General features: G+C 37.1%; 1 protein-coding gene across 6 annotated transcripts in view; it reads left to right on the top strand.

Moving 5' to 3' along the window:
- The window catches only part of Fas2 (neural cell adhesion molecule fasciclin 2), a 290,468-nt gene that overhangs the window by 200,973 nt on the left and 67,433 nt on the right, over positions 1 to 22,062 (top strand). For all 6 annotated transcript variants that reach the window (XM_090381692.1, XM_090381693.1, XM_090381691.1 and 3 more), the window contains exons 10-11: positions 5,895 to 6,006; positions 15,428 to 15,601. In XM_090381692.1, the coding sequence (XP_090237818.1) occupies positions 5,895 to 6,006; positions 15,428 to 15,601 (286 nt within the window). The remainder of the gene's footprint in view (positions 1 to 5,894; positions 6,007 to 15,427; positions 15,602 to 22,062) is intronic.

Below are 22,062 nucleotides of genomic sequence, written 5' to 3'. Positions count from 1 at the left end.
AGATATAAGGAATGCAGAACTGGAATTTGGAGAGTACAACGTCTACAGAAAGGATAGACAGGATAGGAAGGGAGGAGGGGTTATGCTATTAGTTAAAAAAACACAAAATCCAAGGAAGTGAAGCCAGTTGACATCGCTGGACAGTGCAGTGTTGAGTCAGTTTGGTGTGACATAAGCATAGGTAAATCAAAATTGAGAGTAGGAGTGTGCTATAGGCCTAATGACTCTGATGAGTATAATAAGATACTGTACAGGGAAATAGAATGGGCCAGTAAATCAGAGAGTCTTATAATGGGGGATTTTAATTTCCCAGATATTGACTGGAATTTGTGGGTTGGTCACTCACACACTAGCAAGGCTTTTGTGGAATTATGGATTGATTGTTTTCTACACCAGCATGTTCGGGAGGCAACTAGAGGGAGTAATACTCTTGATCTGATTATCAGTAGTGATTCTTCATGCATTAGGAATCTGCAGATAAATGAACCACTGGGTGGCAGTGATCACAGTGTGCTGAAGTGGGATTTACTCAAGGAGGTAACTACCATCAGAGGTAAAGGGAAGGGTTTTTGCTTTCGTAAAGGCGACTATGCTGGTCTGAGACAGTATTTAAATTCTATACAGTGGGACCAACTGATGATGTTGCCAACAGCAAATTCAAAATGGGAAGCATTCAAGGAACTAATCTTGGAAGCTACCAGGCTTTACATACCAACCAAGAAATATTGTTCAAGGTTCAGGCCTAAATTTTTGTCAGATGAACTAATGAGACATATGGCAGAGAAGAAAAATGCATGGGATACATACAAATTAATGGGTGACGTGGAAGCCTATGATAGATATAAGTTGGTCTGTAACCAAGTCACAAAGGAGATTAGGCAGGCAAAGGCAGATTATGAGAAATCCTTGGCAAAGGATGCAAAGAAAAACAGAAAAGAGTTCTTTACCTGCCGACTGGGCTAGCCAGGTGGGTAAAGTACCTACCTGGCAACCCAAAGGTCGCGGGTTCGAATCCCGCCTCGGGCTTGGATCAAAGTACTGCAAAAACCTTGGGAGGTGCACTATGGCCACAGAAGCCGATGCGCCAACAACTACCAAAAAAAAAAAAAAAGTTCTTTACCTATTTAAACTCAAGAAGGAAAGGGATGAATCAGATTGGTCCACTGGATGTTGATGGTTCAACAGTTGAGGATCCAGCTCAGGTGGCTAACAATCTAAACGAGTATTTTGCATCTACATTCACACATGAGGAGTTATTCAGGGGAATGTCGTAGGTGAAGCAAACATTGGCAGTGAGCTAGATGATTTTCTAATAACTGAGAGGAAAGTGGAGGAGAAATTGTTGAGGATAAACATAAAAAAGGCACCCGGGGTGGATGGGATCTATCCAGTTATATTAAAGGAGGCAGCAAAGGAAGTAAGCAAACCCCTAGCCATAATTATGAGAGCTTCTTTGGACTCAGGGAGGTACCCATGGACTGGAGATGTGCAAATGTAACCCCAATTCACAAAGGAGGATCAAAGGCTGACAAGTAATTATAGACCTGTTAGTTTAACTTCGGTTCCAGGAAAATTAATGGAGGCACTGGTTAAAGAAGCACTGCAGGATCATCTGGACAAGAATTCAGTTATAGCTCAGACACAGCATGGGTTTGTTAAGGGCAGGTCTTGTCTGACCAATTTGATTGGATACTATGATGTAGTCACAAAAGAACTCGATGCAGGGAATAACTTTGATATTATATATTTGGATCTTAGAAAGGCTCTGTGGTACTACGCTGACAGTGGTAGAGAATGAAAAGGACCTGGGGGTAATTGTGCAGGCAGATATGAAGTTCTCTCTGCAGTGCAGACGAGCTGCAAGAGTAGCTCATGGTGTCTTGTCAACGATATACAGGAATTTTTCTAGCAGGGAACTGTTGTGCATGGAAGACTGCTGCACAGATTGGAGAAGTGTGGCATTAGAGGCAAATTGCTGCTATGGATAAAGGGATGGTTGAGTGGCAGAAGACAGAGTGGTAATCAATGGACACTGCTCAACGTGGACTAATGTTATTAGTGGAGTTCCTCAGGGTTCAGTGTTGGGTCCATTGTTGTTTTCTGTATTTATAAATGATATTGATGATGGTGTATCAGGCTTAATGTCCAAGTTTGCAGACGATACAAAGGTTGGCAGGGTTGTTAAGGACACTACTGATACTATGCTGCTGCAACAGGATCTGGAAAGGTTGAGCAGATGGGCTGAGAGGTGGCAAATGAAGTTTAACATTGACAAATGTAAAGTACTACATATGGGAAACAGTAACCCCAGATCAACGTATCAACTCTGTGGTACTACGCTGACAGTGGTAGAGAATGAAAAGGACCTGGGGGTAATTGTGCAGGCAGATATGAAGTTCTCTGAGCAGTGCAGACGAGCTGCAAGAGTAGCTCATGGTGTCTTGTCAACGATATACAGGAATTTTTCTAGCAGGGACAGGGATGTGATTATTACCTTGTATAAGGCATTGGTCAGGCCACACCTTGAGTACTGTATACAGGTCTGGAGGCCTCATTTCAAGAAGGATGTAGAGCTGCTGGAATGAGTACAGAGAAGGGCAACAAGATTAGTGAATGGAACAAAGGGTTGCTCTTACGCAGAAAGGCTTAAGTTTTGCAAATTACAGAGCCTGGAGACTAGGCATCGCCGAGGTGATCTGATAGAGGTTTACAAGGCTTTGAATGGCTTGAGCATGCTCAATGCCGATGGGATTCTTCCTCTTGCTCAGAATAATCACCTGAGAGGGCATAAATTCAAATTGAGGAAGGACGGATGTCGGATAGATGTGCGGAAATTCGCCTTTAGCCAGCGGGCAGTTGGTTTGTGGAATAGACTTCCATCGCTTGTTGTTGAAGTTGATAGCCTAAACAAATTTAAGGCTCAGCTGGACAGGTATTTCGAACGAATTGAGGGGTGAAATGGGAGTAGTGGTTGTTTTTTTTTTTTGGCTGATGCTGAATAAGCTTGCTTTCTTGCATCATATGCCTCTGCTAATGCTAACTCCAGGAGCCTTACTGGCCTGTAGGCTCAAATTTTTTTTTCATTAAATAATCTTGCGAAATTTCAATATCATTAATTACATATTTTTCAACTTCACTCCCACAATTTCCCATTGCCACAAAAGGTTTTTCATTTGTAAATATAGATGCAAAATAAATGTTGAGTTCATCTGCAACGGCACCTGGTGTATTTAATACTATCCCCTTTCCCTTGCGTAAAGGTCCGATCTGGTTTGTCCTGCTCTTCTTGGCATTTATATATGTGAAGAATTCCTTACCCCCCCCCCCCCCTTTGCTCTGTTTGCTAGTGATTTCTTATAAACTGGCCTTTGCCTGTCGAACCTTCTCTGTGGCTCTATTACAGATCATCTTGTAGCTGTTATAGGCTTTAGTACTTTTTATTGCTCTAACTTTTCATGCCACCTTTTTCTGCTCAAGTAATGTGGCAACTTCACTACTCATCCAACTTGGAACCCTTCTTGTGTAGGTTTTTTTATTTTAATGGTAAATATGCATTCAAGGTGTCTGTTTAATATTTTAAAAGCATACCACAGTTCAATTGTATTAGTTCTCTGTGCGATATCTAACGAGTTAATAGAAGCGATGTAGCACCTTAAGGCATTGTAATTTCCTTTTCTGAAATTAGGCCATTCCTTTGCCTTTTACTACTGCTACCTCTCTCATCATCATCCACCGTAGAACTCAGTGATCACTTCCTGCTACTGGTTCCTCTACTGTCAGTCCTGTTATGTCATCTGGTTCATGGGTGATGAAGTCTAGTATATTCTTTTCTCTAGTGCTTTCCCTGACATGTTGATACAAATAAGTCATCTAGTTGATTTAAAATTTTTTTTTCCCCCATGTAGAGTTTTCTTCCCAGTCCATATTATTAATCAGTGAAGTTATTAATCAGTTCAAACTAGATTTTGAACAGGCTAAGTGTAGAAAACTTGCTTCTTGCCCTAATGGTAGCCGATCATTCTGGTTTCTTGCCAAAGCTATTGGCTGCAACTTTTGCCCATCTTTGCTCCCACCTCTGTCAAAACCAGATGATTCTGTTGTCACTTCAGCCAAGGATAAAGCTCACTGCTAGCATCCCATTTTTCTTCCAACTCGTGTATTAATGATCTTGGTAAAACACCTCCCACCATTCCCAACACACTCCATTCAATGTCTCCTGTGGTCTTCTGTCAAAAGGATGCCAGAAGGATTGACGAATCTTGATGCTAAGAAAGCTCCAGGTCCTGATGGCATTTCCCCACTTGTTCTCAAAACCTGTGCTCCTGAACTTACTCCTGTTCTTTGCTACTTTTTTTTTTCACTTTCTTTTTCCAAAGGTGTTTTCCCTTCTGCTTGGAAATTTGCTTATATATCCAGCCAGTTCTTAAAAAGGGTTAAAAATCCCTCCCATCTGATTATCATCTCATTGCAATTACTTCTACTCTTTTCTAAAGTAATGGAGAAATCAATTAACTGCCAACTCTTAAACTACTTAGAAACCTTCTGTCTGATGAACGATCACCAGTATGGATTCTGTCAGTGTTGATCCACTGATGATATTCTAGCTTATGTAACCCATTTATGGACAAATTCAATGGAAAACTTTGGTTGAAACACAAGCAGTTGCACTTGACATCTCAAAGGCTTTCGATTGTGTTTGGCATAAACAAGCTTCCATCTTATGGTTTGTCTACTGTTTTTTTGTAATTGATTATCCAGTTTTCTCTCTGATCGCTCACTGAGGATGATGGTAGATGGCTCTAACTTCTCCACTAATGCTGGTGTTCCCCCAAGGTTCAGTTCTTTCCCCCACTCTTCCTCTTGTATAATAATGACCTTCTTCCATTGACTGAAAATCCTATCCATAGTTTTGCCGATGATAGCACATTGCATTACGCTTTCCAGTTTGAGAAACCTTGCCCTGCTAAATCTGCTTCAACTTCTCGAATATCTGCTACCAATTTCTTAAATGCCAATCTCCAGTTAATTCTGCAGGGCAAAGACAACTTAGTTGATTTCAATCCTTCTAAAACTGTGTTCTGCAATATCTTGCAAAAAGATTCTTCTGCTCCTGTGCTTATCTTTGGTAACACTCAGATTTATAGGCAAAATGATATCTCTTTTGGGGAATACCCAGACTTCTAATCTTTCTTGTGCACAAGCACATTACAAATATTGCTTCCTCTGCATCTAAAAAACTTAGTTTTCTCTTTTGCTGTTGGCATTAATTTTCTTCCAAACACCTGTTCACTCTGTACAAATCAAATTTTCCCTACCATGGAATATTGTTCTCACATCTGGGGCACTGCCATGGACGTGGGAACAATAGGGCAGTTAGGTTAATTAATGACTCCTCTAACAGAGTTGCTGTCTCATAGATGTACTATTTCTGCTGCATGTCTTTTCTAGATACTTCCAGGGGCACTGTTCTTCTGAGTTGGCTTCTGTAATTCCCGCTCCCTTTCAAAACAGTCAGAACACATGCCGCCAACATCCATTTATTTCAACTTTAAACTCACAGAACCAACTTTTCATCTTTCTCATTTATTCATTCAACTGCCATTTTCTGGAACAACCTTCCTTCATATGTGTTTCCTAAAAATATAGCCTACAGAAGTTTTTTTTTAATGTCAACAGATATCTTCTCAATCTCCAACCCAAGCACGGTACTAAGTAAAAAAAAAAAAAAAAAAAAAAACTATTTTGATGCCCATATGTTCCTGCAGTGCACTGAATTAGTGTACTGTTTCATAATTCTCTAGAATTGTTTATTTTTTATTAATGTTATGCTTTATTATGTTAAAGGTACAGCTGATATCATTGAAATTGATTAATAAGCAATAAATTAATTTCAGGTAAAACCTAAAGAAGAACAGAATGACAGAGACACAATATATGGAAACTACACATGTAAAGCCCAAAATAACATTGGTGGGAATGAAACATCAATTATCTTGGAAGAAGCTCGTAAGTTAATTTAATACCACTTATATTTGAAATGTGATAATATTCCTTAATCAAGTATACTGATTAAATTGCTGTGCATTAATAGTATAATGACCACTTAATTCAGAGTGGAATTAACATTACAAATAAATTTGTTTAAAAACTCAGTGAGCAAGTTTGAATTCTTTGTTGGGACAGCTAATTGGGCCAATGGAAATTTGTTTTCCTCAAATAGGAGTTGATGAGTTTCACTATGACACGTATAATACATATAGGAAGAATAAGCAAGATAAGAGGGCATCAAGTTTCGTATAAAAATCAGCCTGAACTTCCAGTGTTGCCCATTTGGCTTGGTCTCAGATAAGAACTTCCTGTGTTATGGGAAAGGTTGGAATCATATGCAAGATGGGTTGTAAATGGTTACTCTTCACATTGAACTAGTGTTAAAATAGCAATATCCTTTAGAAATATGTTTGGGGGGGATAGAGGTTTGTGTGGTTTACAATCTAGATAGACATGATTCTCCTTTTAGTGCAAAGGCAGATAAGAATCATGGTGTCCCTATTGATAACTTAAGCAATTATCTGATGTTATAAGGCAGTTGTTGAGAGTTTCCAGGTATTTGAGGTCATTAGAAAAAAAAAAGCAAGCTTTGGAAAGCCCAAAAAATGGATGTTGTGTATGGTGAGATTGGCAATGGGGTGCTCATGAGCTACCTTAGAGGGCATTTGATTTAGGATATAAGGTTGGGGGGGAGGGATAGTGAGATTTGTGGTTATAAATGATGCTTGGGATATAGGGGCCATAAAGTGAATTTAAAGGAAAAGGATATTATACATTAGGATTGTTTTGTGTTTTTTTTTTTTTTATTTATTTATTTATTTTTTATTCAAGTTAATGGAATAAATTTCCTCCTTGTGTAGTTTTTTTTTTTTTTTATATGAAAACCCCAAACATGAGAGGTATTAGAACCTATAGTACTTAGTACCGGGTTGAGAAGATGAAAGAACATACTTGTTGACATTAGACTTGAATTTCTGTTGATTGTAATTTTCAGGAAATGAATATGAGGAAGGTTTTTACAGAAAACAGAAGTTGAATTAATAAATCAGGAAGAAGAAAAATTGATTCTGTGAGTTTGATGTTGGACAATAAAAGGGTGTTGACTGGTTATGGCACGTATTTAGACTGCTTTGGGAGAAAGTAGGAATTATAGAAGCCAGTTCAGAAGAATATCCCATGGAAGCATGTATACAAAAGGTGTGCAGCAGAAACAATGTCTGAGACAGTGGAGAGACTGTTAGAAATGAGTCATTAATTAACTTAACTGCCCTCTTTTAAATGGAGCCTAGAAGCCTGAGAGAAGTTGAGGCACCAAGATGTGGGAACAATATTCCATGGTAGAGCAGACTTCAAATTTGTATATAGTGAACAGCTATTTGGAAGAAAAGTAATGTCAAAAGCAATAGAGAACCCAGTTTTTTAAATGCAGAGGAAGGAATATTTATAATGTGCTTATGCCAAGAGAGATTAGAAGTCAGGGTAATCCCCAATAGAGATATATTATCTTTCCTAGAAAACAGTGTCATCAAAGCTAAAGCATAGGAGCAGAAGAATCCTTTTTGCAAGATATGAGACAGGACTGGCTTTTAGAAAGATTGAAATCAACTAAGTTGTCTTCCTCACTGTAGATCATCATTTAAGGAATTGATAGTGGATATTCAAGAAGTTGAAGCTGTTTGTTTAGGGCAAGGTTTCTCAAACTGGAGGGTGGAATGCAATGTGGTATAATCTGCAAAACTGTAGATAGTATTTCTGGTCAATGGAAGAAGGTCATTAATGTACAAGAGGAAAAGAGTGGGGAAAAAGAAATGAACCTTGGGGCCACCAACATTAGTGGAGAAATTAGAAGATGGAACCATCTACCATCAACTACAGTGAGCAGTCAAAGATAACTGGATACCCAATTACAAAAAACAGTGGGCAAACCATAAGATGGAAGCTTATTTAGAAGACCTTTATGCCAAACATGGTCGAAAGCCTTTGAGATGTCAAGAGCAACTGCTTATGTTTCACCAAACTTTTCTATTGAATTTGTTCATAGATGGATCACATAAGCCAGAACATCATCAGTGGATCGACACTGACTGTATACATATTGGTGATAATTGATCGGATGGAAGGTTTCTAGATAGTTTGAGTTGGCAGTTAATTGATTTCTCCATTACTTAGAAACAGTAGAAGTAATTGCATTGTGATGATAATTGGATGGAAGGGATTTGTTACCCTTTTTAGGAACTGGCTGGATATGAGCCAATTTCCAAGCAGAAGGAAAAACACCTTTGAAATAAGAAAGTGAAAAAAGTGACACAGAACAGGAGTAACTTCAGGAGCACAGGTTTTTAAAACAAGTGGAGAAATACCATCAGGACCTTGATCTTTCTTAGAATCAAGATTTGTTAATTCTTTTGACAGAAGACCACAGGTGGCATTAAATGGAGTGTACTGGGAATGGTAGGAGGTGGTTTATCGAGATCATCTATGCACAAGTTAGAAGAAAAGTAGGATGCTAGCGGGTCAACTTTATCTTTGCATCAAATGGCAATAAAAACCATCTGGTTTTGACAGAGGTGGGAATAGAGATGGACAGAAATTGACCACAACGAATTCAGGAGACCAGAATGCTCAACTACCATTTGGACAACAAGCAAGTTTTCTACTCTTAGCCTCTTCGAAATCTAGTTTGGACTGATTAATAACTGCTTTACATTTGTTTCAAGCTTTGGTAAGCAGAAAATGAACTTGCTAGAAAAGGAGGTTTGAATACAAGCCGATTGCAATATGCAACATTATCTTGTGCAGCCTTAGCACATTGCCAACCGGGCTAGCCGGGTGGGTAAAGTGCCTGCCTGGCAACCCAAAGGTCGCGGGTTCGAATCCCGCCTCGGGCTTGGATCAAAGTACTGCAAAAACCTTGGGAGGTGCATTATGGCCACAGAAGCCGATGCGCCAACAACTACAAAAAAAAAAAAAAAAACCTTAGCACATTTAGTGGAAAACCAAGGTTTAAATAAAGGATAAGATTTTAAGGTGGAGTGTAGAATAAAGGATTTAATCCCTACAAGAATAATTTCACAGAAACTATCTGATCAAACATTGAGATCAAAGATTTGAAGTAATCAGATTATCTCATTTTGCATTCCTGTAATGCCAAATAACACAATGTTGAGAATGGTCACTAGAGAAGGCCATTGGAGAAGAGACCATCACCAAGTTGTGATATTAGGTGCATAGAGAACTGCTACTTAGGAGGATTTTTTTTGTGAGAAAAATATCAAGTGGTGGTGGTTGTCTGGTATTCTGGTAAGTAAATGAACAATCCGTGCAAGGTCATTAATAATTTCAAAAGCCTCAGCATCTCGACCATCTGGGTCTGTGCGACTAAAAAGTGGAAGCTAGCTGGAGTTGAGCATGAATCACCAAGGAAAATTACCTCGCTATTGAGAAAGTGGTTTTAAAGAGGAAGTCGGAGCTCCAATTGATTAGTAGCTGGGAGAATGAGAGGCAACAGATGAATTTGACAAAATGTGGTAGACATTTTTAGCAAAAGAAGATTTGAAAAGAAGATATTCCAAATTACTAAGTCGCTGACAGAAAATATCAGAGCTGACATATGCAGAAGTACACTTAAAGCAAAAGGAATCGTATAGCAAATAATTTGGACAACTGAGATATGCTGAGGTTGAATCAACCAATAACTGGATTCTGTCAGAAAAATTACTTGGGATTTGGTAGAATTATTTGTGAAATGAATGAGGAAGTGTTTGGGAGGTTTAGTTCTTTTTTGCAGATAAGTTTGTTCTGTTAGTTTGACAATTCATGATGCATTCAGTAGTAAGAAAAGGTGGAGAGGACATACTGTATGAAGTAATGAAATTTTTTGGATATGACACACATGGCAAGAATATATCCAGGTCCTTGACATAACATGGCCTTGACAGTGCCCCTGCATGCACATTACTTACTCTCACTATCTTGCAGGGTAGAGGTAGCACGATTATATATCTAGCTGATCTGGAAACCTCTTAGGGAGTTACGAATAGGTTTGTTTCAGTGGACTATCTAGCAACCAACCTGTGAACATCATTTAAGAGCTGTATTCTTGAAATGTAAGGAAGTTGAATCTTGCCATGATATCCATCATAGCCTTGAAAGATGCCCATCATACTACATGATGAAAGAGATGATGGGGGCAGGTTGCCAGAGCTCTGGAGACTAAACACCTGGAGCCTCCAATAAGCAAAGTGGTGGTATTGCACCACTTTACTTATTTTGCCTGTTAATCTTGGTATAATATACTTGTGCATGTAGGCTATACCCAGGATTACTAATAGTCCTATCATTATGAACTTGTAAGTAGACAATGTGGCTGTCACAGACCAACTGTACTTTGCCAAAATTAGGTCCACTTGACTTGAGTGTCACTCTAATATCAGTTCCATCAGTGTTTTAGACTCCAAGATAGCAAGCCCAGTTTGGCATACTTGAGAGAATGTCTGGGACAGCCTCAAAAACTGTATTTGAGGGACATAGCTTTGAAAAATTCAGAAATCAACTAGATGGATAGTTCTGAGAGGAGCAAACACAACATTGGAGTTGTTTGTTTGCTTTAAATGGTGCTTGGAGGTTTTTTGTACTCCGACTAATATAATTTGTATGTAATAGCTATTTTGAATGAAATGCATAACTGAAGTCTCCCCCCCCCACACACACACACGTAAAACCTTTTGTAACTCCATTTGCTCCTTCCCAACTAGCAGTTCACCGCAGACTATTATCCACTAGCTTTCTACTAAGTACTCCTCCCAACAGACCATTAGTGCCCATCCGACTTTATCAGGTCCAGAAGGTCTGCTAGGACACTAAGCAGAAACAATCTAGCCAACCCATAACTATCTTCCTGCTAACCAGTTTGTGACTAGTCAATTTAGAATAAAATCCACCCAATGGGAGAAGTTTGTTCTGCACTACCACCATATGTTCCTATCAACAGTTTCCACCCAGAATTCTTATTTCATGTTTGCTTTGCTGATTATTGTTAGTAAGAATGTAGCATACCTGTGAATTTAAGTTTAATAATTTTTTTTCATCTCTGAGGAAGGTATACAGATATGCTAAAACATTTTTCTTTGCCCACTCTAGTGGGTTTATAAATTTATTTTTAATCCATATGGATACTAAGAAAAACTGTTTATAATCTTAAAAATTGAGACAGTTCAAATGTTCACTTTTTTGATGCAGTTTTTATTTTAAATCTATTATGGAAACATCTGTGAACAATAGATTTTTTTATATTGAAAATGTATATTTTTAATTAATATTCTTAAAATAAAACTCCCTTCTGTGCTTTAGACATGTTTTTAACATCTCCATTTGGGTGTTACTTTCATGTTTTTTTTGCAAGCAAAACTTGGACTAATCTAACCTGCATGCTCAGTAATGAATGTGAGATACCACTTACATTAAATTTCATTTTGTAACACTCAATAATTATGAGAGAATAGGCTTAACAAAGCCTAAACAGTCATAAATCAGATGTAAAACTTGTCACTTCAGTAGATATTTTTAAATTTAAGTTGTCCTGGTAGATGATTAATATTATTGTTAATTTCCTGTAAAATTCGTTCAAATTAAACACCTTCATTCAGTATTCCCTTTCAGAATTACCCTAATAAGTATTATGAAGGTACCAGGTTATTAATACAGGGTGGTCCCAAAAAGGTGTAACCAATTTTAAATGTTTGTAACAAATAATTTTAATTATAGAAACACAAAACCTGTGCTAAATGTGAGAAACCCAGTTGAAGTTTTTACTGACATTCAACATGTGCACCACTTGTCACACAAACAAAAAGGTGTAAACAATTTTAAATGAGCAATACAAACATGTTGGAGAAAATGGAACAAGATGAATGTGCAATGACATGGATTTGTTTCACGGACGAGTGCACATTTCATGTTTTGGGAAAGGTGAATAAGCAAAATTAGCATTAGCAAAATGTCAGAATTTTGGAGACTGAAAACCCACGCTGCACACAGGAGTATCAGCGAGATAGCCCAGAGGGAATGTGTGGTGTGGCATCATGGTTGATCGTGTTATTGGACTTTTTTTTTTTCTTTCAAGAAGCAACTGTGAGAGTGGATAATTACCAGGACATGCTTGAGCTTTGTGTGTCCTCAATTGGATGAACTGCCAAATGGGGTTTTTTTCCAAAAGGATGGAGTGCTGCCACATTGGGGTTTGAGTGTGAAGAGGTCTCTTGATGACAAGTTTCTTTCCTGTTGGATTGGGTGTGATGGTCCCCTTGTGTGGCCACCAGATTCATCCCCTTGTGATTTCTTATGGGGATTCATCAAAGGCAGTCTACAAGACCCCTGTTGCAGACTTAAAGTGCAGGATTACAAATGCAGTTACCATGATTAAGCGTGATATCCTTGAAAAAACATGGGATGAACTTTATCACCGATTAAATATTGTTCGTGTGACAAGTGGTGCACACGTTGAATGTCAGTAAAAACTTCAACTGTTTTTCTCACATTTAGTGCATTATCATTAAAATTACACTTGTTACAAACATTTAAAATTGGTTACACGTTTCTGGGACACCCTGTATAATCTGGAATTGATCATTTCTATAGAAAGCTTGAATGTGTGTAGTGTAGAAGAAATATTCAGGTAGCCCTCCCTCTGTTTACGACGGGGTTCTGTTCCTGAAGGAACTGTTGCAAAAAAAAAAAAAAAATGAAATAACGTAAGTAAGTCAATGAGTTCCAGCTCTTCTCAAAATTGGTATAAGTAATATAATATTATATTTAAAGCTCTGAAATGTAAAAGCAGATTTTATGAATGTAATACAATATAAAATAACCAAACTAAATTTAATTAAATAAAAATTAATTTGTACCCTTACTTTGATACATTTGAAGCGAGAGTTTTTGTAAGTGCCATTGTAAGACTCTACAGTGGCATAATGCAGAGATTTTACTTCTCTGAAGTCCCTAGTTGTATCATCCCTTTTTTGAAGAAAGCATGTAGCGTTGACAGATTTCCTCTTTATTTGAGAACCTTAGAATAAGGGCTAATGGGTGCAATTATGCTCCTCACTTCCGCACTTTATGCCCAGTCGTGATTAATCTCAGAGCTCATCAGTGAGGGTTTCCATGGCTGAAAGGATGTGCTGTAAATTGCTTGCTTTTGTAGATTTTAGAGGAGGCTCTTCATCTTTTTATTTCTTCTCTTGTTGGTTTAATTCTTTAGCTAATTCTTCCACATCTTCATTGGAATGCTCTTGTCCATGGCTATCCAACAGCTCTGTTACATCTTCAGCTGTAGTCTTGCCCAATCCCACCTCTTGTGCCAGCCTGCTAACATCTTCAACAGTGTAGTACAGCACTGTTGTGTACAGTCTACAACACTGGCTCTAACCTTGTGAAGTCTTGCATAAATTGTGAGAAGTCTGTGCCACACTCCATTCAAACAGTCCACTGACACTTCCTCCCAAACTGCATTGATGTTATTAATGCCCTTCAAAATGTTGAATGAGTGCCAATAATCCTTGATAGTTTTGTCTGACCTGTCCAAAACTCTCACCATTTCCGTGAAAGTTTGCCGGAGGTAATAGACTTTAAAGGTTGCTATTACCCCCTGCTCAATTGGTTGCAAAACTGAAGTGGTGTTTGGTGACTTCTAAACAACATAGAACATCTGGAGATGTTCTGACTTCAGCAAGGTTTGCAGGATGGCCAAGGGGCATTGTCCAAGAGAAGAAGAGCCTTGGCTGGTAACTTGTTCTCTTGACAAAAATGGAGCGCAGTAGGGCAAAAATATAGTTTGTGTACCAATTCAAGATTTCTTGTCACCATAGCCCTCCTGTTCCATTTCCAGTAGACTGGTAACGTGGCTTTGTTTAGGCCATTGAGAACATGTGGTGTCTCTGAATGGTACACCAACATTTGGTTTTAATTTTAAAGTGCTGGAGACATTTGTGCCCAGCAGAAGTGTTAGGCTGTTTTTTGCAGCCTTTAAACCTGGTGCAGACTTTCTCTTCATGGGCAATTAAGCCTTGTGATGGCAATTTCTTCCAATAAAGCCTGGTTTCATCAACATGAAAAATAAGATCAGGAGGATAATTACCCTCCTCTATAATGGCTTGAAACATTTGCAGGAAATGTTGCAACTGCCTCACCATCTGCACTTGCCACCTCACCACTTAATTTCACACAGCAGCACTTACTTTGAGATTTAAATCGTGTGAACCGTCCCCTGCTACCAAAAAAAAGTCATCGCCACCCTCTTGTTTCTTAAGATCTTCAAAAATTGACTGTCTTATCAGTGATACCAGCTTGTCAATGGTTTTTTTTGTTTTTTTTGTGTTCACCCACAATGACAATTTCTCCTTTTTTTTCTTTCTAAAAGTTTTATTTCTGCTATAACTCTTGTGTTGCACTTACTATCATACCATGTTGCATTGACTGTTTTATTTCATCTGCATTTTTCATTATGGTACTCAGTTGGAGGCAGTTTCATACTTCTAAAAACATTAGGATGTGTCTGACCATTCCATTCTAAGAATTATCTCCATCTTTTTTTCCAACATGATAGATCTATGTGAATTTTTATCAACATTTTCACATTCACTTGGCTTTACTACTCCGCTTCTTTTACTGGACACAGCAGCTCTTTATTTTATTAATTTAATCAATTTTTAATTAAAACTCACAAACTGGCACTGCAGAATAGTGGCCTGACAGTATACCAACAAGCAAATTGAGTTGATCCTCTCCTCTCTGGCTACCTCATTCCTGATTGGCTTAAATGGTAGATGGGGACAGTTCTCATCTCTGATTCACTGTGGTGTTTTTTTACACCATATCCAGTACTTATAGTTACACAATTTTTGAAAATTGAGTTTTTTGGATATTTTTGGCCTTCTGGTTTCAAAACAGTCATTGTGCATTGTCACAAAATAAACTGTCATAAACAGACAGCTACCTGTATATATCGAAGGAATATATGTAGAAAACTTCACTAGGCATCTAGTGAGTCACTTTTCACTAGGAGCCTGTTCAAGTTTTCTAAATGCTTTCCACTCAAGTAAACCTAGATCAAAAATATTTGATCAAAGCTAAGTGGAAACTTTTTAAAGCAAAATCATGATTCTTTTAAGATGCCTTTATGGATTTCCTGTATACGACAAAGTATAATTTTCCGTCAGTGTCCTTCCTGGGTTCTCTTGTTAAATACATAAGTAGATTGACTCCACCACTGTCTTGGGTAAAGAAAATTTAAGTTTGAGTTATTTAAAATGCTTAAATCTAAATTTGAATAAGGAGAGATGGTTATTAACACCTCTTCGTTAACCTTTTGTATTTATGAAACTAGGTATACCAGGTATGCCATCAGGTGTAAAATTTTCAAAGATTACTGCAACCACTATAACATTTGAATTTGACGGTCCTGATTATGATGGTGGTATGCCACTTCGTGCGTATGTTGTTCACTACTGGGAGAATACTGAAGATGAAAATAAGGGATTAAGCCATGAGTGGAGTAAAGGTAAGCTTTCCTTTCTCTTCGTATATAAAATCACTGAAAAGTTATGTAATCTTTGCATTTAGTTTCAAAAAGCAGTTGTATTTTTATAGTATTTTCTTCAAATCTGCTGTTTAAGCTCATTAATAGGCTTTAACAGCAGGATACATAATACCAAATACTATACAAATGTATAATATTATATATCCCGTTCCTTTAATCCATATAATGGAAAGAAAAATCAAGAGAATGCATCCAGCAAAAGTTGGAAGTGTTGGGGAACAAAAACTGCATCGTGTAAATTTTGCAAATGTGTTTTGTGCTGCATTGTGGATTGCAGAAATGTTCGAAATGCATTTGTTAGATATATATATATCTGATAATTAAAATAAATATGATATTTAAAAAATAAAAACATCAGCCAGTATTTTTATCACTTTTGTCTAACTTTTATCTCACATAATATATATATAAGGGCGCGTCCGTAGCCAGGTGGGAAAGAGCAGCAGTGCGTAGCACACGCTTCTTGATTAGACCAGAGTTCAAGTCGGTCACCACCAAATACAGAGGATGTGGAAAGGTCAGGAAATGACCACTGCATATTCACGGAGCAATATGGCCTTAGTTGCTAATGCTCCTAAAAACCAAAACAACAACATATATATATATATATCTGTGAATGAAATCCAATAAAGACGCTACCTGATATACCTAATTGCCCTAAATATCACCCCAAAGGGTAAAATGTGTAATTAATGGAAATATGAGAAATCATGCAAATGGCAATCATGGCAACCAAACATTTTATTGCATTTAAGTGTACAAACTGAAATCACAAGTTAACATAATAGTATTATGTAATGTAAATCAGCAAAATAAGTCCTCAATATTTTGTTGTTCCTTCTCTAGCTACAGTTACAGCCTTGTAACAATCTTGCATAGAATTAATAAACTTCTGGATATACGGTTGCCCAATTTCTTGGTACCACACCCTTATAATGCTCTCCTGCAGCCGAATCTTACTTGTTGGCTTCTGAGCAATATTAGACGACATTATGTACCAGCAATTTTCGATAGGGTTCAAATGTGGACTGTTGCTGGGCCAGTCCCACACTGTAATGCCAGCATTTCTGAGGTATGACTGCACCTTAAGAGAGAAAAATGAGGGAAAACATTGTTTTAAGCCTTGTGAGACAAGAAGACAAACTCATCATTAAATCTAAATAGCATGAAACTTACCAATTTTTCTGTGTGGCAAGGTGCTGAGTCCTGTTAAAAATGCAGTTTTGGACATCTGTGTGGTGATCAGACAGAAGGTTTAAACTACCTTTTAAACCTTCTGTCTGATCACGATTGCCAGTATGGATTCCATCAGTATCAATCCACTGGTGATGTTCTTGCTTATGTACCCATTTATGGACAAATTCAATGGAAAAGTTTGAAACACAAGCAGTTGCTCTTGACATCTCAAAGGCTTTTGATCATATTTGGCATAAAGGTCTCCTAAACAAGCTTCCATCTTATGGTTTGCCAACAATTTTTTGTAATTGGTTATCCAGTTTTCTCTTTGATCACTCACTAAGGGTGATGGTAGATGGCTCTGTCTTCTAACTTCTCCACTAATGCCGGTGTCCCCCAAGGTTCAGTTCTTTCACCCACTCTTCCTTTTTTGTATTAATGAGCTTCCATGGACTGAAAATCCTGTCCATAGTTTTGTCGATGGTAGCACATTGCATTCCACTTTCCATTTTGAGAAATCTTGCTCTGCTCAATCAGCTTCAACTTCTCGAATATCCTTTAGCAATTCCTTAAATGCTGATCTCCAGGTAATTCTCGAGTGGGGTAAAGACAACTTAGTTGATTTCAATTCTTCTAAAACTGTCTTGTCTTATATCTTGCAAAAGGGATTCTTTTGGGGATTACCATGACTTCTAATCTCTCTTGGCACAAGCACATTACAAATATTGCTTCCTCTGCATCTAAAAAACTTTTTGCTTTCTCTTTTGCTCTCTGTGTTACTTTTCTTCCAAACAGCTGTTCACTCTGTACAAATCACAAATCCACCCTACCATGGAATATTGTTCCCATATATGGGACAGTGCCCCCAAAACCTCTCTCAGGCTTCTAGATTCCATTCAGAAGAGGGCAGTTAGGCTAATTGACTCATCTCTAACAGTCTCTCCACTCGCTCTCTCATAAATGTATTGTTTCTGCTGCATGCCTGTTCTTCCATGGGCACTGTTCTTCTGAATTGGCTTCTATAATTCCCACTCTCTTTCAAAACAGTCCAAACATGTGCTGCCACCAGACAACATCCATTTACTGTCCAACTTAACGCATAGAACCAACTTTTCATCTTCCTCATTTATTCATTCAACTGCCATTTTCTGGAACAACCTTCCTTCATATGTGTTTCCTAAAAATTATAGCCTACAGAAGTTTTTTTTTTTTTTAATGTCAACAAATATCTTCTCTTGTCTTCTCAATCTTCAACCTGAGCATGGTACTAAGTACTATAGGTTCTAATACCTCTCGTTTGTGATTTTCATATAAAAAAATAATAAAAAATTAAATATTACATAAATTAATGAAATAAGGGTGAAAAAGGAGTTTTCTATGAATAAGGTGGATGCTCTAGAAAGACTTAGATTTCTAAAAAAAATTGAATTAGGTGTAGACGAGAACTGTAACAGATTGGGGCAAAAATCTAGGAGTTGCACTTGGTTTTGTGAGGGCTGATAAGTTCTTGGTCTCTTTTAAAGAAACCAGTGTTAGATCTAGTAGACTGCATTATTGTTGTGGTTTATGAAAGAAAGACAATATGGAACTCCAATCAGCAGACTAATAACAGCAACACCAAAGAAAATGGCCATGATCTCGTATCAAAAAATTGATTGTGCAGTAAGTTTAATAGCAAGTGATAATGGATTGAACGTTAAAAAAAAAAAAAAATAAATAATGGTATTCACACATTGAGTTTACATATTGAGTATAACTTCACAATTGGGTTGACATGATTGCAACACCAGGGTACCTGCCCACCCACAGAGGATAGACCAATAAGCCTTAAAGTGCTGTCTGGGTAGTGGTGCACACTGAGAATATGTAACAATATCTTCTCTATTAGTGAAGTGTAACTAGTTTAAGGTAGTGCAATACATGGTAACTCGTGAAAGTAGTCATAATATGAGATACGATCAAATCGATAGCCTTTATGCTATTTATTTAGTTTTTCATAATGAGTTCAATGTGGTGTATTTTAAACTCATAATATATTATGCCTTGAGTATTTATATTATTTAAGTACAGTTAGTCCCTGACTTATGTAAGCCTGAGTTAACTTCGGACGTTCGTAAAATCGTTCTTATGTAACTCCTTCAGACCTGCGTAAGAAATTTTACGCAAATCCGGTTGCATATTTTTGCATTATTACATACATTTTTTTACTAAATTTTAAAAATATATATATTTATTATATATATTTTTTTTATAAAATATTTTGGTAAAATTGTAAAGATACTTTCTGTATAATTTTTAAGAGTGAAGTCGAATGAAGGAACAATAAGGATAAGTTTATTTTCATTCCCATACAAATTATGTTGGATAATGACCTGCAGCAATAACTAGAATCTAGGTAAATAACTAGAATTAACATTTCATTTTCTGCTTTAAAAATTCCGAAGATGTGTTTGAGAGTTTTGAACTATGTCAAAGTACTTAGAGAAACCCCTACAACATTCAAGCCATGTGGACTGTTCCATCTGCTATTTCTTCTGAGAATTATACTAGCCCTTCTCTACATCCTTTCCTTCCTTTCTTTTTTTCTGGTTTATAGAATCAGTTCAGTTTTGTTTGAGAGCAAAGTGGGAGCTTTTGTTTGCATTTTGTATGTAATATTTGTTATGTGTTGGGTTATTGTGGTGAATTTGAACTTCACGTTGTCCTACCATTTTTCAAAGACTGTGCCAAACTATCATCATGTAGTGTGTGTCGTAAGGTGCGACAGCATCTCTTGTAACTTAACCCTGTGAAGCTCTTTACAGAATTTCATTTTGACCATTCTCATGGTTGGTTCTGCCTAAGAGAATAAGTGACAGTGGTACTGCTTTGTCTCTGTTCCCAGATAAAGTTAAAACTCAACTTACGTAAGAAGCCCTGGAATGTACCTCTTGCATATGTCGGGGATAGACTGTATTGAGTATTAGTGGAGATTTATCTGCTGATCAGTCTTCTGCTCAAAAAACTTACAGAAGATTTGTCATTCATCAACAGAAATTAGAAAACTGTACAATATGGATGAAATCCCTCAATTATAATCCATTTACCTATAATAATGTTAAAACTGAATCTTGCAGCACTAGATACAAAATACAAGAGAATCATGGTAGACATCTGCAACAATATAACATTCAATCCTGCTCTTTGTTGTTGGCAAATCAGCTAATAGCCTAGAGATTTTAAAAATATAAATTGTTCATCTTTACCAGATTACTACCAATTATAAATATCAGCATGGATGAATTTAACCACGTAAAAGTTAAATATGAATTTAACTTACATAAAGAAATTTGAGGAAATTTAGTAATTTCTTCTAGTTTCTTAGGAGAATAGCCTCCACAAGCTATTCTCTTTATAATTAATACTCATTGACATTACAAGAGGATATAAGGGCCATATTTTTAACCATCACTGGGTTATAGAATGTCTGAAGAGATGACATAGGTATACAAATATTGGTTTTAGAAAAAAAAATCAATCTTCAACATCAAAGAAGTGATTATGTTTATAGCATTAGATGGATATTAAGTTCATTTACTAAGTTGTGGAGAAAACTGTTTCAAGGTTGATAATGCTAATGAAAGTCCTGTACTACAAAGAAGGTAACAATGAAGAACATACCTTAACTGATTTAAGGTATCTGTAATCAGATTTACAGCAAGGAGACATAGCAATGGATTCATTTGCAGGAAATTTAAATTATGGATGATGAAAAAATTGCACACAGTCACTGAAACATTCTAAATATGAAAAGACTGAATCAAATCCAGGACCAAAAAATTTATTGTGCAGTAGTCAAACACACCAGATGCAACTTTTTCATTATAATGAAAATAGTAGTGTGTGTGTGTGTGTGTGTGTGTGTGTGTTGCAAAGCATAAATTTCATCATCTAAACATGAATTACTGATGTTATGTAAATGAATGTACACTTGCATGTTGTGAGTGAAAATACTTAAATAAAATTTAAGTATACGTATGTATCCTTTTTGAGTCCCCACTTTAACTGACTTTTTCAATGAACTGACCAACTACTGGTCTTAATGCCAGATGAGGGCTTTTACTGTATGTGTGATATTTAAAAAAAAAAAAAAAATTAAAAAGGACATGGTTCTGGCCACACCACAGGAACAGCAAAAAGCATACTTGTAATTTTTTCTGATTATCCATATCCAAATAATCAGATAGGTATACAGAGTCTATATTCAAGAGATACTCTATATACGTGTCAGAAAGACAGTTACAACTCTTTCTGGGCACCTCCGTAGCCAGGTGGGAAGGAGCAGCAGTGCGTAGCACACGCTTCTTGATTAGACTGGGGTTCGAGCCCGTCACTACCAAATACGGAGGATGCGGAAAGGTCAGGGAATGACCACCACATATCCCGGAGCAATATGGCCTTAGTTGCTAATGCTCCTGAAAACCAAACAACAAATAACAAAACTCTTTCTGTTACTGAAAAAGATGGTGGGTGGCGGGCAGACAAGGTTGAACATGTTAACCTTTCCCAGCATTGTGCTAATCTGAGCACATACAAAAATTTCTAGGTAATATATGGCAGTAATGTTGGAAAGAATTAATGTTCAACCTTTTGTTAACTACCAACCTTTCTTTTAGAGAAATAGACTTGTGTTGTGTCATGTAGAAATTGTGACTAATGTGAAATTAAGAATTATTTCTGAAATCTATGCATAAAACAAACAGCTGATATATTAGTGCAGGCAAAAATGTTGACCAGTGTAATTGACTGTTAGAAGTAAGTGTGGCTTAGCAGATTTTAGGTGGAAATGGGAATCATTGATATTGAAACTGAGATATTCATGTTTGTGAAATGAATGAAAGTTTTTTGGAGGTTTATCTTTTTTGCAGATAAATTTGTTCTGTTAGTTTGACTATTCATGACTATGCATTTAGTAGAATTTTTTTGGATATGGTGTACACATAGCAAGAATACATTGATATAATGTACCCTTAACAGTGATTCCTACATATACTACTTGGACTCTCCAGCTACCTGAGTAGAGGTGACAATGAGATTATCCACTAGCTGATCCAGGTGCCTTCTGGTGGACTCTAGTAGCTGGCCTGAAAATGCTTTTGGAGAGCAGTACTCTCAAAATGTAAGGAATACTGGATCTTGCCATGATGACCATCATAATCTCAAAAGATGAAATACTGCATTATGGAAGAAATGGGATTCCCGAGCTC

Source organism: Mastigoproctus giganteus, chromosome 9 (assembly GCF_048544385.1).
Source record: "Mastigoproctus giganteus isolate SK-2022 chromosome 9, ASM4854438v1, whole genome shotgun sequence".
Lineage (NCBI taxonomy): Eukaryota > Metazoa > Arthropoda > Arachnida > Uropygi > Thelyphonidae > Mastigoproctus > Mastigoproctus giganteus.
This window is presented reverse-complemented; position numbering and strand designations above follow the sequence as displayed.